Source organism: Hetaerina americana, unplaced genomic scaffold, assembly GCF_022747635.1.
Source record: "Hetaerina americana unplaced genomic scaffold, ioHetAmer1.1.p SCAF_100, whole genome shotgun sequence".
NCBI classification, from domain to species: domain Eukaryota; kingdom Metazoa; phylum Arthropoda; class Insecta; order Odonata; family Calopterygidae; genus Hetaerina; species Hetaerina americana.
Genome location: NW_027286071.1, coordinates 498,058 through 515,007, shown reverse-complemented (window position 1 = coordinate 515,007; position 16,950 = coordinate 498,058). Strand labels below are relative to the sequence as shown.

The following is a 16,950-nucleotide window of genomic DNA, read 5'->3' as shown; positions in this document are numbered from 1 at the left end:
TTTATAAGCAGGGAGGGTCGGGGGTGGAGAGGGTGAAGAGAGGGGGTGGGAGAGGGGGTGAATGGAGGAACTAGGATCTCGAAAGTGCCACGGCGGGGGTGGGTGCGGCATGGGGTTGTTTCGGTTGGTGGTGTGGGTACTGAGGTTTATTAAGTCGTCGTGGAGGTGTGGGTAGACCATGGAGGGGAGGGAGGATGGTGGGGGAGTCGGGGGAGGATGTGGCACTGCTGGAGGACTCCAGGAATGACGGAGGTCCACCCCCCCCTACGGTTCCGTTTTCCTGGAACACTTCAGTAAGTGTCCACTCGTTCTACTGTGAGGATGGCGGACTCCGACAAGAAGGTAGGTGATCTCGGAGTGCAATCGCGCGCGTCTGAGATTCTATCGCAAAGGTGCGTAGGATCGGGGAGATTTTGCGCTAATTATAAGATTTCGGAATGGTCACTTCAATTCGAAACTGTTTTTGAAAGGGTAAACGTTTATTTATAAGGAAATTGTTTGTTGAATGTTATACACGGCTGAAGCTTTTCAAATATTTTTTCATCAATGGCGATTGGTTTGGACAATGGAAGAAAAATATTTAACCGAATTCTGGTTTATTTTTATTCCGTGAAATATAATATATTAAAATCAGATATTTTTGATTTTTATCTCAATTGTCTTTTCGCGTGAGAAGATTTGAAACTTTACTGCGTTCCAACAGTTTGTCCGGTTATCCATCCACACGAAGCGGTCGAACCTTTGAAACGACGGTGGTAAATATTTTGTGCTGCGGGTCTCCTGAGGGCTTTTTAAAATTATCATGTGGTCTCGTCAAGGCTTCAGTCTAGTTTTAGTTAAGAAAGTATTTGTATTCAGTATTCATTAAATTTCCTTCCTTCACTTCCATTTCGACAGAGAAGCAATTATTTTGTATAAATTTAAATAGTCTCTAACTCATAGCAACTAATGTATACCTTTATTCAGGTATTGCATTCCCTGTATTTCTCTAACGTCCTCTAGTAAGTTGAATCGAGACTATTGTGCAGATCGTAATTGGGGTTACCAAAGGATTAGACGGGTGATAGATCCACACGCGGATAGTGGTAACAATATTTTGTATCCGCGTGAAGACATATCAATTTATACTGATAGTATAACAGAAATATAATTCGCAAAGACGATCGCCATGAATTAACATAGAGCATTCACTTGAATCAGAAATTGAGATACAGGAACTGCATCTTATCTTTTGACCTGTAAATTTAACGATTCCTGTATTTACTCTTAATATCTCTGAATTTTCAGGTGTCTTAAATCAATACAGTTATTATAAGCATTATTAGTGATAGTATTACGCTTCAAGTTATTATCCTTACGACGTTTCTGAAGACTATTACTCATCGCAACGAAACAACAAACCTCCGCATGGCGTTAAAAAACTTCTCCCTGAAGCTTTTTATTTCTTTATGTCATCTTACTACTCAACTACCCTCCCTTGTGACATCTTATTTTTTATCTCCCTCTTCTCCATTACCTAAAATGTTCTATTTAAAACCGTCTTCAACAACCCACTAACAATCTCCTCAATTTTCTTTTTCTGACAACGGTATGATTCCATATTTTCCATATCCAACACCATTTTGATTGCCCTTATCTCTTTTCTTAAATCTCATTCTAGAATCTCGAAAACAAAATTTATAAACCGCACGGAACACTTTGTCCCATTTGAATGTTTATTCTGATCATTTATTTGCTGATTTAATAAAAATTGCGTTCCTCAAATATCTTCTCGAAGAAAATTCGACTTTTTTGTATCAAATTCGCCCCTATTCGTAAATTATCCTTGGAAATGTGCATAACTAGGTTAAAAAATACAAAATTGAAATATCTAAGTGTAGTTATTTTTAAACTCCAACTCTTCTTTCCTAAATAATCCAACATAAATGATCTTATGCCCATCAACTATTCCCTTTTTCTTCGAATAATATAGTTTTATTTCACATTGTGCCGAGATTTTACTGTTTTTAGTGAGAATCACGGTTTAATCATGCATAAAGTACTAATCAGCCTTTATATATATATAACCATATTATTTTTGAAGAATTTAATTGCGCGTAATTATCTAGAGCTTAAATTGTTAATATGCATTGCAAACCTTAGTAAATGCAAAGATCTAACGTCAGAATAAAAAAGGATATAGCAAAGATCTGCGGGAAGATTTCTTCTTAGTTATTACATGAAGTCATGCAAAGTGGCAGCATACATATGATGTTGCGTTTAGAACTTACAAATTGGGTGGGCATGTTTTACAAAATGGATACAAATTATATAATTTTATGTTTGAATTTTACGCCCGTTTCAAACTTGCGTAAACTATTACCGTCAAGTTCGAGAGATGTATCGCGACACATCATAGAACGAGCTCTTCTTGCAGCTCCTCAAATTTGGGTAACTGCGCGCCATTTTCGATTATCTCACATCGCAAAGTTATATTTTTTGAGAACCTCTTGCAAGCACAAGAAACACCAGTGACACGAAAGTTTTCCTAAGTGGGTCAAACTCGTTGCCACAGAACTGTGGATCTAAGAAGTGTTCGAGAAAAGCTCGACAGACGCCATCAATTGTGAACTAATACCATTCATTTGGTGACGAGAGAAGATTTATGATTCGTCAGGGCAGTATTCAGGATTATATTACTCGTATTTGTCGATAACAGGACTCAAAATATAGGATGGAAAACGGAATGAGAAACTGTCATATCTTATTCGCATAATAATGTCGTAAATTTAGTGAGTTTAATTCCTCGTAGCCTACGAGATCCTAAAAATATAGTTCTGACTGACAAATATTCCCTGATTCCGAATGAGAAACACGACTGTCCATAAAAATTTAGCATATAGCATTTATTTAACATTTATGTTTACGAGAAGGCAGCGTAGAAACTCCATGATCGGAGGACTCTAGGTTCCAGATGATGCATCTCATCTGGACAAAAAATCGGCGCAGCGCTTAGCTTTTTGGATTAGGCGACCTTGGTGGAAAATCACAAGTAGTACGAGATAAAAAGAAATTGGCATCCTTGCCTTGAATATTAAGGATTTCAAACGTCGAGTACATTCGATTCATGTTATTTATCAAACGATCCTTTCGACTTAATTCTGAGTGATTGTTAATATTTGAACGACATGAAGAAAAAAGGATTTTAATATCCAGTATTGCTTTACCGTTGTGTTAATTAGTTAAATATACATATTTGAAAATAATTGATTATAATACCCTTTTCAATGCAACAATTTTAGAGCGTAAAAATCATTCACCTTGGCCAAGATTCTGGCCAAGGTGAATAATTTTTTACACTCTGAAATTGTTGCACTGAAATACATACAGGTATTATCGGATGACTCCGTTAAAAGTTACTGCTGCGGCATCTCCCGCAGTTTCTTGGAATAATACCCTTTATGTGATTTTTTTCAGTATTATTCAGTCGGTTTTAAATTTTATTAAATATGCTTGTAAATTTGCGATTATTATATCCTTTATATGATTATTTTCCAAGGAATAGCATTTAACTTTAAGTTTTGCCTAGGCTTTGATGTAGATACTATTTGAGTGAATGTATTTTTTTACGAACATAGCAATGTACTGACAAAAGATGGAGCTGAAATACTATCCTTGAGTATATTTTACATATATTTTGGAGATTTTATTATCTAAAACGATAATTTTAACGTTTTACTGAATGAATATACCTTATTACTGTCCGTAGAACTTCAACACCCTCAAAAATGTAATTCGCGCCAACGAGATAACTCCCGATAAATCACTTCTTTGATCTCGAATCTGCATTCTTAAATGCCTCTCAGTCCTCATCGCATTGAAAACAAAGCGACTAACCTCCTCCTCCTTCCCTCCCATTTTCTCCTACGCCACCGCAGACAAAGAGGAAGAAGTCCAGCACGGGAGGCGATGCGGATGGCGGCGACGGCGGCAGGGCCAGCCGCAAGGTGTCCACGGACGGGGGTCGACAGAAGGGGGACGTGATCAGCTTTTACAAGCCGCCAACCGTCCCCTCCCGAGAGCAAGATGTCCTCCAGGAGATTGACGACAAGAAACTGAGGGAGCTACAAGAGGCAAGTTCCTCGTAGACGGAAGCATTCGGCAAATTCTTGTTGAGTCCTGTTAATGCTTCGTAGTTTACTAGAGTCACGCTTTCGTCCATGCCCACAAAGTGATCGGGGTGGGCACACATTCATTTTCAACGCTGTCAAGAGATATGGAACCAATTGGTCATGCCCTTCCCGGCCCGACTTGTCAGCCTACAAGAGGGTTTAGTCACCGTACTGAGGGGCGCGACCTTTCGGCGTATCAGTCCTTTGGTATACATGATTCTGCATCCAGTAGATATTTTTTAACCTTACAATATATACTGTATTTACTGTATGCACTGTTTTGCAATTTGATATCCCCTTTCATAATCTAGCGTTTTTTTTATTTTCTGCAGAATCTCTGCGAGTGACGATTAGGAGTTTGACGACAAAAACAAAAGAGTAGATGCTGATGTGCTCTTATTTATTCTTAGAGTCAGGTAGAATCAATGTACAGTGCACCGAAGGTCAGGGTTATTTATTGATTTAATGTTTAAAAAAAGGCAAAACTAAGAAAAAACATCAGATGTACAACAAAAATTTGTTGGGCATCTGATGATGGCGTTTAAGCATTGATTATTACGTCGTGATTGCAAATAGTAAATAAGGACATTTATCTGTCAGTGTTGGCGTTAGTATTAAGTAAGTAAACAGATAGCATGAGAATTATGTAATATCATATTTTAAACTTTTCAAAGCAGTCTGCTGAACTTTTCTACATAACTTAAAATATAATGATATATATATATATATATATTTATATATATATATATATAGTATATATATATATATATATATATATATATATATATATATATATATCGCAATTTTACTATAGCTCATTTTCGGGGTACAATTGAATAATATATTCTCATCGGTTGATTAAGCCTCATTGAAAGAATATATAGGTATATATATACCTATATATATACCTATACATATGTATAGGTATATATATATATATATATATATATATATATATATATATATATATATATATATATATATATATATATATATATATATATACATATACGCACACATATTTAAAGCATAATATTTGTTATTTTTATGCTTAGAGTGTTTACTTTTAGAAGTCGTATTTCACGTAGAGAATTAATCGCCCCGAATTTCACTAGGGCGTTGAGGGAAGTCCTTCTCTATCAAATGACGATCGAGGAAAAGCAATGGTAGGTGTTATTTACAAAAAACGACCTGAAATCAACTTAGCGTAACGCGCGATACATGTCATGTCTCAAATGTCGACTTGAAAAGCGTAGGTTCTGCAGCATTCGAGTTTAAAATTAAATCGACTGTCGGCTTAAGCCGGGCTCATGGAGAAAAGGAACTCTTCGGTTGAGGGAAATATTTCCGCGACGAAATAAATATTCCCCCTGGAATGGGAATATAAAAACCATTCCCTTCGAAGGAGACTGCGCATTTACCCCCAAGGGTGGTCTTGATATCGAAGGGGGGAGGGAGAGAGAAATACGCGTGGTGGCGGAACACGCGCAAGATAAGCCTCTGCTCCGTTGGGAGCGTTGAGGGGGCGGCATTGAAAACCTTCCCTGTCGCGTGACCCACGCCTCTCGTCTCATCCCTCATGACGGCGGGCCGATAAGGAAATGCAAATGCAGGGAGGCGCAGCGGCGCGGGAGTGTGGTGTGTGGAGTGAGCGGAAAATGCAAGGTCGATTGAAGTGGCGCGGAATGATTGCGCAGGCAAAGACGAATCCACGGAAAAGAACCATGGGCTGAGAATACCTTTCATGCTTTGACAGTTCGATGCCAAAGTACCCTCGGAGAAATAGATTTCTTCTCTAACTTTCTTACTCCGAGGCAGACGAGGCCTTATCCTATTAATGTTTACTTTGGTGTATAAATATATATATATATATATATATATATATATATATATATATATATATATATATATATATATATATATATATATATATATATATATATATATATATTGGCCAATGTGGCTCATCTCTTTCTTCTGGCTATGCGTGCCACGAAACGCACTGTTCTTTTCCTGTATGATGTTGTATGAATTGTAACCACCTACCTTTCCTCTTGTGTATTGTCTATTTCTCCTTTGGTGGGTGAAACAGCCCCCTGACGCCATCTCTTGGCTAAAGAATCGGGGCGCTTGGCGACATATAAGACCCACGGATCTCAGGGTAAATTACATATCCTCGATAGCTCAAGTGGTTAAGAGCATCCGCCCGGCAAGTGGAAAGATCCGGTGTTCGAGTCCCGGTTGAGGAGATATTTTTACTCTTGTGATCCGTTCGATTCCGCCTTCCCCACCTCTATTGTGTTCGTCCTTTATACGTGTTCCTATCCCTTTTCCTTATATATGTTTCTGTATATATGAGTATTTATTCGCCGTTTGGCGGGATTTCGTGTTTGAATGTATATATATATATATATATATATATATATGTATATATATATATATATATATGTATATATATATATATATATATATTCAAATGTACATTGAAGGAAAATTAGAAGGGAAGATCCCTCGAGGAAGACCAAGAGACATGTACTTATGAAAAATTAAGAAAGACGTAAAACAGAGAGGGTATCAAGGATTGAGGGAATTGACATTGAATAGAGTAGAATGGAGGGCTGCAGTAAACCAATCCTAGGATTGTAATACTGATGATGATGATGATATTTATATAGGCATGCATATATATATGTATATATATAGGCATGTATGCATAGGCATAGATATATATTAATATATATATATATATATATATATATATATATATATATATATATATATATATGTGTGTGTGTGTACGAGTATATGCAAATTATCATAGCTCATAGCTTTGACTTTCAAAAATTGTTATATATAAATAAGATGTAGAACATAAACTATTTTTGGCTTGAAGGAAAAATTTACAGAATTTTCCTGAACTCTAGTTCAAGCTTAAGATTTGTTAAATATTTGTGTTTTAATATTCCATAAATTTCTTTAATTTGTTTAAAATTTGTTACACTAGGCAAATGGAAGTCATTTTTGCTGATTCTTATTAAAAAAAATAATAATTCAATTTCTTACCGTGGAATACTGTCGACGAAGAAAACTAAAAATACGATATGACATAATATAAGATAACTCAAGTGTGAAAAATGGATCATTGAAATTCTGGATTTTATATTTACTCCATAAATCCCACACTGGGTCTATTTATATACACTGGGCTATTAATTATTAGTCGACAGTGCGGTGGATTGCTCTCAAAGACGTATTTCCGAGCAGTCCATGGCCTCATAATTCATTTCGATTGAATGACACTCTAAAAGATACTTTAAATTAGAAAAAAAATTAAATATATGCGCCATTTAGACTTCCTGTTTAGAGGAACACTTGGAAAGAAAAAAGTAAAAGTGGACGCTTATAGTGCAACATTCAATTTGATATTTACTTGACATATTGTGCATACAGCCTACTTCATCAGTCTCATAAAAGTACATACAATATATTTTCATTGGATTACTTCGTGATAGAATTCAGGACAGAATTTTTTTATCTTCTCTTTGGCATTTCATTTACCAGCCTGCCAATTAACTAAGAGAAGTCTAAGTAATTTATTTAGAGTTGAATGATAATAATTTTATGTTGGTTTCTTGGTGGAAGGGAGCAAGTTTTATATTTATATTTTTCAACCCATTAAAAATACGTCAAGAGTTACCAGCAAAAAAATAAGCGTAAAAATTTTATCACGGTCGTGCTTCTTTCAATTTAAAGGATTTTGCCACAGCACTATCAAATCCTTTGTACCGCAAATCATTCCATTTTCTCCAAAATAACCACCCTTTTAAATTCCTGATGCTTTGCTACATGTAACTACAGGTCAACTTGCAATATCTCTAAAAACAATTTTAAATATAAATTAAAACTATCTAACTCATAGAGTGGAACGAAGATGCAATAAGTTTTGGACCCTATATTTTGTCATTAGAAGTTTCTTGGTGAGGGAAATGTGGGAACTAATTGTTTTGTTGCGTTCAGAAACAGACCCTAACTGTTGAGATATCAGTAACCGCCCGATAACGAAGTCAATATAGCGAAGGGCCGCTATCAAAGCCAATTCTTAAAGCAGGAATGATGAAATGATTGGGGAAAGGCACGCAACGTGGTACAAGACTGCAAAGATAAGGTAAGGCATCTTGTTAATAGCGGACCGAAAGTGGAAACCTGCGGCCAATTTTAATTCTACCAGTCGAGATATCGCTGAACCAAGGACAGGCAAGTGGGATCTTCTTTCCCACCCACCTTCTCCTTGGCCTTCGTCTTTGGGGGAGGAACTGGTGAGGGGAGAGAGCGAGAGAGAGAGAAAGGGAGAGAACCCTTGCCGACGCCTCCTTCATTCCCGCGTGGGGGAGGGACGGATTCCGCGCCACCTGGCCGAGATGAAAAGGCTCCGGTGGAAGGGTTTGAAGGTTGGGTGGATGGGGAGAGAGAGAGAGAGTGAGAGAGGCAGAGGTGGGGAGGGGTGGGATGTAGGCCGCCGGCCAGCGTTTCCGTTTGAGCAATTAAAAGATGCGGGTGGATAAGGGGGAAGAGTTGGAGGGATCACGAATAAAATAAGACAAGACAATACATCACTCCGAAATCAAGGAAGACTGCCGGACGCGTCCGAAGCGAAGGCAAAGGAAGGCGCTTCGGAGGAAACCCGCGACTATGAGAATTAATACCTTGGAACATTTGGCCCGCGCCTCAAACCCTTCTCCTCGAAGTGAGACGGAGCAGACGAACTAATGAATGGGTGAGAGAGATGTGGAACGGACGGGCAGAAAAATGCCGGCAGAGGGGGCGCCGGATATCCGCGGGTCCGTTTTATTTCCACCTATGTCTGCACCATATTTTTCCCTTCTTTTCCTCCTCCTCCACGCCTCGTCTGACCTCCAAAGAGTATTAATGCTTACAGTTAATTCACTCGCGATACGACCCAATTTTCAATCCGTGACGCGCAGGAAGAGCACCGCGACGATCAAACTTTCCCAATCCTATAGTTTGGATAAGTTAAGAATCACGAACGGCTCAAGGTCTACATAAATTGTCTACTTCGAGTTATTGAAGGTTAAGCATGTAAGGTCGTCCTCACAACATTTTGTTTGTTATCTCCACTTCGGCTGACTCAGTTACACCAATATTTTTGCGTCGATTGGAAAAATAAATACGACGCTGGGAATAAACCACTGGTGGAGTTGCGAGGTGCGTTTCACAAAACCGAGTGGTTATGTTTCTCATCAAGCTGCTGCAAGGATGACCTCATACTTGCGGTCTTGAGATGCGTCTCCAAATATTTTACTCCGAATGGGCAAAGTACGCTCACCGCGAGTGAGCAATTGCTCCCTCATTCGGCGTGCTCGTCGATGCTGGCCATCTCTCGACCTATGCCCACGGTTGAAATAATGGATGAATTACATGGCGATCACAGCCGCTTCGCTTTCATCCCTCTTCCGGGAGAGAGGAAGTCAAGGGAAATGCGGCTGAGGACACTATTTCCTATACATAAAAAAATTTCGTTATAACTTGACATAGAGGATGGACGTCTCATGATTTTTATACGAATGACAGCAGTTGAAATATTAATTCATCTCGCCGAGCTCATTTTTGCACAGTGGGGTAAACAAGGATCTTTCGGCCGTAATCCTGTGATTTTTATTCTCATACTCGTAATGGTGACTCATTAAGGCGACATATGTATCGGAAAATACTGACTCATTGATCTTTTTGCTACAAATGTTGCGTTTGGGTATTCCAAAATGCATGATATTTCTCTTACGTATATGATAGTTTAAGTTAGAGTTTATCCATATCTCAATCCAAGGTCGAACAGACGTAACAGTTCGAAATGCAATACGTGATAACTGAGCACCATGAACAAAAAAAATACTTTCTACAACACGCCGTTTACCGAAAAGTGAGGGATAGGGTTCGCCTCCTCGTTTGGATACGCGTACGGAAAATGCCGGATTCCGCTCCGGGCTATTTCGTGATAATTTCCTTAAGCGAAGGCGAACGCTTAAACGCTGTAATATTATGTTACGAGAGCTACTTCAAGTGTCTCTTCTATTTAGGGAGCGTACCTGAGTACGGACCGTTTTCACTTCTTCGTTTTTTTCACCCCCCCCTCCTCCGCCCGCGGAGTCACTCTCGCATACCATTCCTCCCCGCGACGTCCCCGGCGAAAGGATTACGCAGTCATTCAAGAGTGCCAACACCCTTTCTCCCCACCCCCACCGCCCTCTCCCTTCGGATACCCTTCACCCCTACCCCTTCCGGACACTCCCCCCCGTGCCCCCCTCTTTCTATCTCCACGAGATGTGTGATGCAGAAGTTTTTATTTCCCGTATCCCCGGGTTGACATTTTAAGTCCAACCTCATCAAGGGACTCCAAGGGCGTGCCGAGGCTTTTTTGCTGCCCAATGGTGGATGCTGAATTGTGCCACTGTGAATTCACTCGGAACGACAGGCGGGGATTTTTCAGTGGCGGGCTCGAATTATTTACTTTCTATCTATGCATATAAATTGATAACTTACGCGTGAATTTCACCGGTTCATGGAAATGAACACATTTTTCCAACGCTTCCAGCCTTCGCCTGTAGCATTAAAAATCTGGAGGATATTTTTTCTGTCATTTCAAGTGGCTGATTTGTTGAACTTCAGTCGTATATTCTCGTGTTTACAAGATCCTACTGTCAACTTCATGAACTACGTTAAGAATTGCTGCCGCACCCCTCGTATTAATCCGATCTGGCTCCCTGCGACTTTTTCTTATTCCCTAACATGAGGAAATGGTTCGTGGGAAAAAAATTTAGTTCACATGAGGAAGTTATCGCCGAGACAGAGGCGCATTTTAGAGAGTTCGACAAATACTATTTTAGGAGGGGTTAAAAAAAATAGCCGGAACGTTGGGAGAAAGGTATCTTTCTGAAAGGGGACTAAGTTGAAAAAAAAAAATATTTTTGAAAAAATTGTTTCTTCATTTATAATACGGGTACTTATTGAACCACCCTCGTACACTCAAGTTAATTGAGAAACATATACAACTTCTACCATCATTCGCGAGGAAATGAATCTACAGTAAAAAAGTGTCAAGGCACTCAAGAATAACAATTACTTACATATATTGTTTCAATGACGAGTCAGAATTATTTGCATGCTCATCTTACGGGTAACGTATGAGGGTGTTGAAATTCATTTTAAAATATGGGAAACCACTCTGTTTTTTCTAGCGTCGTCAGAGCATTTAAATGAATTAATTCATTGCTCCGATACATAAGTAGCCAGTTAAGCTATTTTCCGATAACAAGTGTTTAATCCGGGTGTCTAATCAATCAGAATGACTGTGATGCCATCCTTCTCCATCAATTTTCCTGTTGGAAACATCGGTGGAACTATGTGAGGAGCGACCAGTAATTACTTTACTAGTCCCTTTTGGAAAAGTACCCTAGAATAAGCTATTAACCTCCACCATCTTTGTTCATTTCATTTAACGAAGAATTTAATCATCCTACTGATGTTGTTGTCTCGCCCAGTTTAATCGTTTCTGGTGGGTGTATACTTTTGCAATTATGCAATGTAAGTTTTATTTACATGTTTATCGGGCGCATGAATCAAGAAATTTTATGATGAAATGGTTGAAGATCTTAACAATGCTTTATTGTCTTTTCTAAGATTATTTAACTTATTAGATCCTCATTTCTTTCACTCTGTCAGGCTTTCTTCCTCCTAGACCTGAACAACGACGGCCTCATCGACAAGGAGGACCTGCGGATGACCTACGTTTCCTTGGGGAAACCGGATATGCCGGAAAGAGACCTCGATCACATGCTGGCTGAAGTGAGTATGGGATATTGTGCACTACTACTATATGCCGACGTTCAGATATGACACATTTCGCTCAAGTTAACCAATGAATGAATTCAGTTTAACTCTTGATGGACTCTTGGTTGAAAATGTATACAATGGCTTTAGCAAAGATACATTTTAGATTCCAATGCGTCAATAAGGCACTTTTGCGCATCTAATGATTCAGACTAATGCTGTACACTACACATAGAATCACCGCCTTTCAGGAATCACCACTTCAGATCCTTTAGTGGGCAGCAATTTTATGTATAGACAGTGTATGGTTTTAGTTTCATAGTGTATAGAGGTTTTTGTATATATATATATATATATATATATATATATATATATATATATATATATATATATAGACCTCTAAATAGTAAATAAATAGAAAAGCCACCTTTCACACGAGAAGAAGTTTATCTAAAACGCAAGAGCTTATTGAAAAATATAAAAAAAATTGATAAAACTGATACATTACTTGTCATCTCGTACGTGATATTCACATCCATGGTAAATTTTGAGGACAATTTAATGATTCCTTTAATATTCCTTAATTTTTACTCGTATTAATCTGTAATTGATGACAAATCATCTCAAAAGGATGTAAAACTAGTCTTATAGCCAACGACGGCAGAAGGATGACAAATTAAAAGAACTACGTGAGATGCCGCGGCAGTAACTGTAATAGTCATTCGCTTATGTTCACAAAAATGCATTGATTTTTAAGTGTAAAGATCATTTGGTCCTGGTCAAGGCGAACGATTTTCATACTTTGAACATGATGCAGAATGATAATTTTCATTGCGTAAAAAATTCAGAGATCCTTAACCTTAAACCTAAAAAAAGGGGACAAATTTAGAATTACTTTCTGAGAAACAATTACAGAAGTTATTAAGGCATTTTTGTTGATATTTTACTATGCTGGATTTATTACATTGATGTATGTTGGTGAAATAAACACATTTAATTGGTCGGAGTGCGATGAAATTACTTGGAGCAGGTGGAGGGGACGCTAAGCTTTGCCATGAACCCAGTCTCAGTACTCTCCAAGCTGTAGAAGCGGCAAGACTTAAGTTATTGTAAACCTCAGCGCGCCGACCGTGTCACGAAAGACCAACCGAGTGGGAAATTTCAAATGAACTTCTGCGACGTATTGAAAATGAACTGTATTATTTGGACAGCGTCATCACTGGTGATGAAACCATGAGTTATGGAATACGACCCAGAAACAAAATGCCAAAGCTCTGAAAGCTTCTGTATATACATATATGCTAAATTCTCTTGAAGCGCGGAAATGTTTAGTCGAAATAAAAGTCTCTTCTGTTTCAGTGTTCATTACTCACACCTGTTATTCACGAAAATAACTTCCGTAGCATTGATAAAAGTAAGCAGTTACCACCAGGAATTTTGAGAGCTTATAAAAATACATAGCTTGCATAAAAAGTATTAAGAAAAGTATCGACATACTTTTGCTAGCGGTTTTTCCGCGACTCGAAGGCTCCGTGGTAGTCGGATTACCAGAGGTCCTAAAGGGTGCATGAGCAAGCTTCTTTAACGGCACTTATGGTACCATGTTGGTATCCTTTAACGGAAGTTTTCACGTTTGGGAATAGTAAAAAGTCTGCTGGTGCCAAGTCGGGATTGTAAGCGAATCGTCGCGATAGGGTCAGAATAGCGTTGTCCGACTGCGGTAGGGTCATATACGGATCCAAATTAGTCTGGTGTGTATACACACCCTAGTGGTGGCTTGTAAGCTACTAAAATACCTAAAATTATTATTCTTTTTAAACTAAATGGCAGGGTATCTTAATTCATTCGTGATCAATTTGGTATTTATATATGATTGGACAACATTTAATCAAATTAAGCCTCTTAAGGAGGCTCTGACGCTAGTTAACTGCCTCCTGTTATCCCCGCTTAAGATATTTCAGCATCCAAAAAATGCGATTAGTATATAAAATAATGATGATTAATTAATGATGATTTTAATATCGATCCATTTATAAAGTTGAAACTTAAAGGTTAGAAGTCTCGAAGAAAATATCAAAAAAGCTTCCTTCCTTTCCTCCACTTGCAAAAGTTCTGTTTCATTTTTCAATTAGGCGATGTGCAATCCTCTGGACTTCGACGCCTTTGTGATTCTCCTCGGCTACCGCACAGTCGAGCTGGACCCTGAAGAGACACTCCTCGACGCGCTCGCTTCGTGGGATGCTGATGACTCGGGTCTCATCAACGAAGACCAGTTGAGTGCCCTAAGTCCAAAAAATCCCACTTTTTAACATTCTAGATCATTGAACAGGACCAGCTAATTAATCATGCACATTACAAAACACTGTTATTTTATGCAAGCCCATGTAAATTGTGTACATCATCGAGTGAATCTTCGCGTTCAAGCCTTAATTACATGCAGTCTTTAAAGAGATGAATGGATTGATACGGTTGAAACTGCTCGCCGTGTTTCTCCTTGCCCTTCCTGCCACTCCCTATAATTCCACTTCCGAATTCCACATACAACCGCAATGACTTAAATTACCTTAACATCAAGTCTCACTCCGTGATAACCTAATATTAGTACCCCAGGGGAATTAAAAATCCAATATTTTCTGAGCCACATTTTCTGAAAATGCTTAAACATGAATCAAGTTAAACTATAGACGTTACTTTTTATCAGGGAGGGCATACTCGTATTTATATGTTATATTTATGCATTTAAGGCATGCTGAGATTAATTAATATGAAATATAATTTCAAGCATTTGATTAATTTTGAGCATGGCTAATGCAGAAAACTCATGCCTTTCATAAACTGCAACTGCTAATAGCTAGTAAAAAAGCACAATTCTGCATTAGCAGAATGTTTCCACTTGTTTTGAAGAGAAAAACTCACGAGTAAATGAACATATTAGGAGATAGCAGGATACCTCCGACTATTCCTACAAACCAATCTTAAAGTTGCCCAATAGCTAATACGACTGATAACCTGAATTTCTTCATATAATTATGCTTTTCAAGTTTGATGATGAAAGTTCAACATACTCGTAACATAGATTAAAACCTTATTTTTTATTTTTCCAGGATAAGACACGATTTGATGACTTGGGGAGACAAATTTACTGCGCAAGAGGTTAGTATCAAGGTATTAATTTATTGATCGTCAATTTGTGAGATAAGCATCTACAAATGTCGTGTATCCAATATTGTTAAAATGTCTTCCACCAGATAAAATTGAATCTATTGCCGCATTGCTTCATTTCTCAAAGTGAGGCGGTATTTGGAGAAAATGACAGTAAGAACCATCGTGTAAAAATGGCTCAAAATACTTTTTTATTCCCTGTTGATTTGATGTTTTCTATATATATATATATATATATATATATGTATATATATGTGTATATATATATGTATATATATAATATATATATATATATATATGTATATATATATGTATATATATATATATATATATATATATATATATATATGGGCCGAGGTAGTCTAGGGGGTAGAGCGTTGGACAAATAACCAAAGGGCCCGGGTTCGATTCACAGGCAAGCCACTCCGGGCACCTGCAGCTCCACCCAAGCTATGTTATTTTTCGGGTACCAGGTCTTCCTGGGTTACCATAACCGGCACAGGGAAAGGAACTGGCCCCCCTACCCTGATGTGTTAATTTCACACGCCGTATTGGGCTTAGTACTGGGTGAACTCTACCATCACCTACCAAACCGACCTTCGCGTTGATTACTATGTTTATGGTTTATATATATATATATATATAACACATTTTCCCCATGGTTGTAACTGAATATATTAATCATTTTTCAAGCTTTTTTTTAACAGCGAAGCTAACAATCTCGGATGTCCTGTTTCAGGTGGAGATGGCACTTGAAGATGCCCCGACATACTCCAAGGGCGATAAGGTTCTGATCGATTATGTGGAATTCTGCAAAAAGCTTTGCGGACTCAGAAAAAAGAAGTGACCAAATCGCTCTTATCCAACTTCCGCTTTATGTTGATTCTCCAGTCATCCCCACCATAAACATTATTTTTAACCAATTTTACTAGGCATTAGCGAAATCCACACACTTTTGCACACAAAAAATATAAGTAATACCCAATGTAACGACGTGGATGTAATCAACTCGTTTTGACCAAATTAACAAGGAAAATGGATTGAGAAGAGCCAAATGGTTTCAGACTACTGAATCTTTGTTGCAACGCCTTTGTAAACCAATTTTTATTGTAAAGAAAAAGATAATTTTTTAACTTATGTGTCAAAAACTCATCATGTTACTCAAAAAAAACATGTACGTTTTTTATTTGTACTATGATAACAAAGGTTTCATAATATTTTTTCAAAATATAATAAAAGGATCACAATAAACAACGGCTAAATAAACAAGAAAAAAAATATATATATAAACACACGCTTGAACACGGTAATCATATCACAAGCCTTTTGCACAAATACAATTTATCCCAAGAAAAATTGTCTCGACGACGAATTTTCATGCTACTCTTGAAGCAGACTTATTAGTCGACCAGTTCATTTTCTCTAAAACAATTCTGAAGCTTTAAAAAAAATCCTTTAAATTAAGGTAGGTTATCACAAGCAGTTTGATGCCCTCGGTTGAAAGGTGCAAACCGCTGGAACATCTACAGCCTTGGGTTTCCCCTCTGGCGGGCTACGTGCTAAGGCCGAAGCGTTTCCGGTTGGGAAGCCGCATCGCAGCTCTTTGGGGTCCGGAGAACGCGCCACGTGCAGGTGAGACGGAAGAAGAGTGAGGAAGGGGGGGGGGGTGCTCTTGAGGATTCCAAAAGCAAAGGTCTCTCCGGAGAATCCGAAGTTCTTCCGCGTCCAGCAGAGACGCCATGTTCGGCGAGCCGTTACAACTCCCGTGAACGTGTCAGAACCAAAGAGATCACAT

The 16,950-nt window shown here is 38.2% G+C and overlaps 1 protein-coding gene across 1 annotated transcript; it reads left to right on the top strand.

Moving 5' to 3' along the window:
* Positions 1-245: 245 nt before the first annotated feature.
* On the top strand, positions 246-16,429 carry LOC139700427 (myosin regulatory light chain, smooth muscle-like). The gene is made up of 6 exons (XM_071599025.1): positions 246-342; positions 3,918-4,112; positions 11,886-12,008; positions 14,126-14,265; positions 15,098-15,146; positions 15,895-16,429. The coding sequence occupies exons 1-6, from the start codon at positions 322-324 to the stop codon at positions 16,000-16,002; spliced, it is 636 nt and encodes a 211-aa protein (XP_071455126.1). The 5' UTR covers positions 246-321; the 3' UTR covers positions 16,003-16,429.
* Positions 16,430-16,950: the final 521 nt, after the last annotated feature.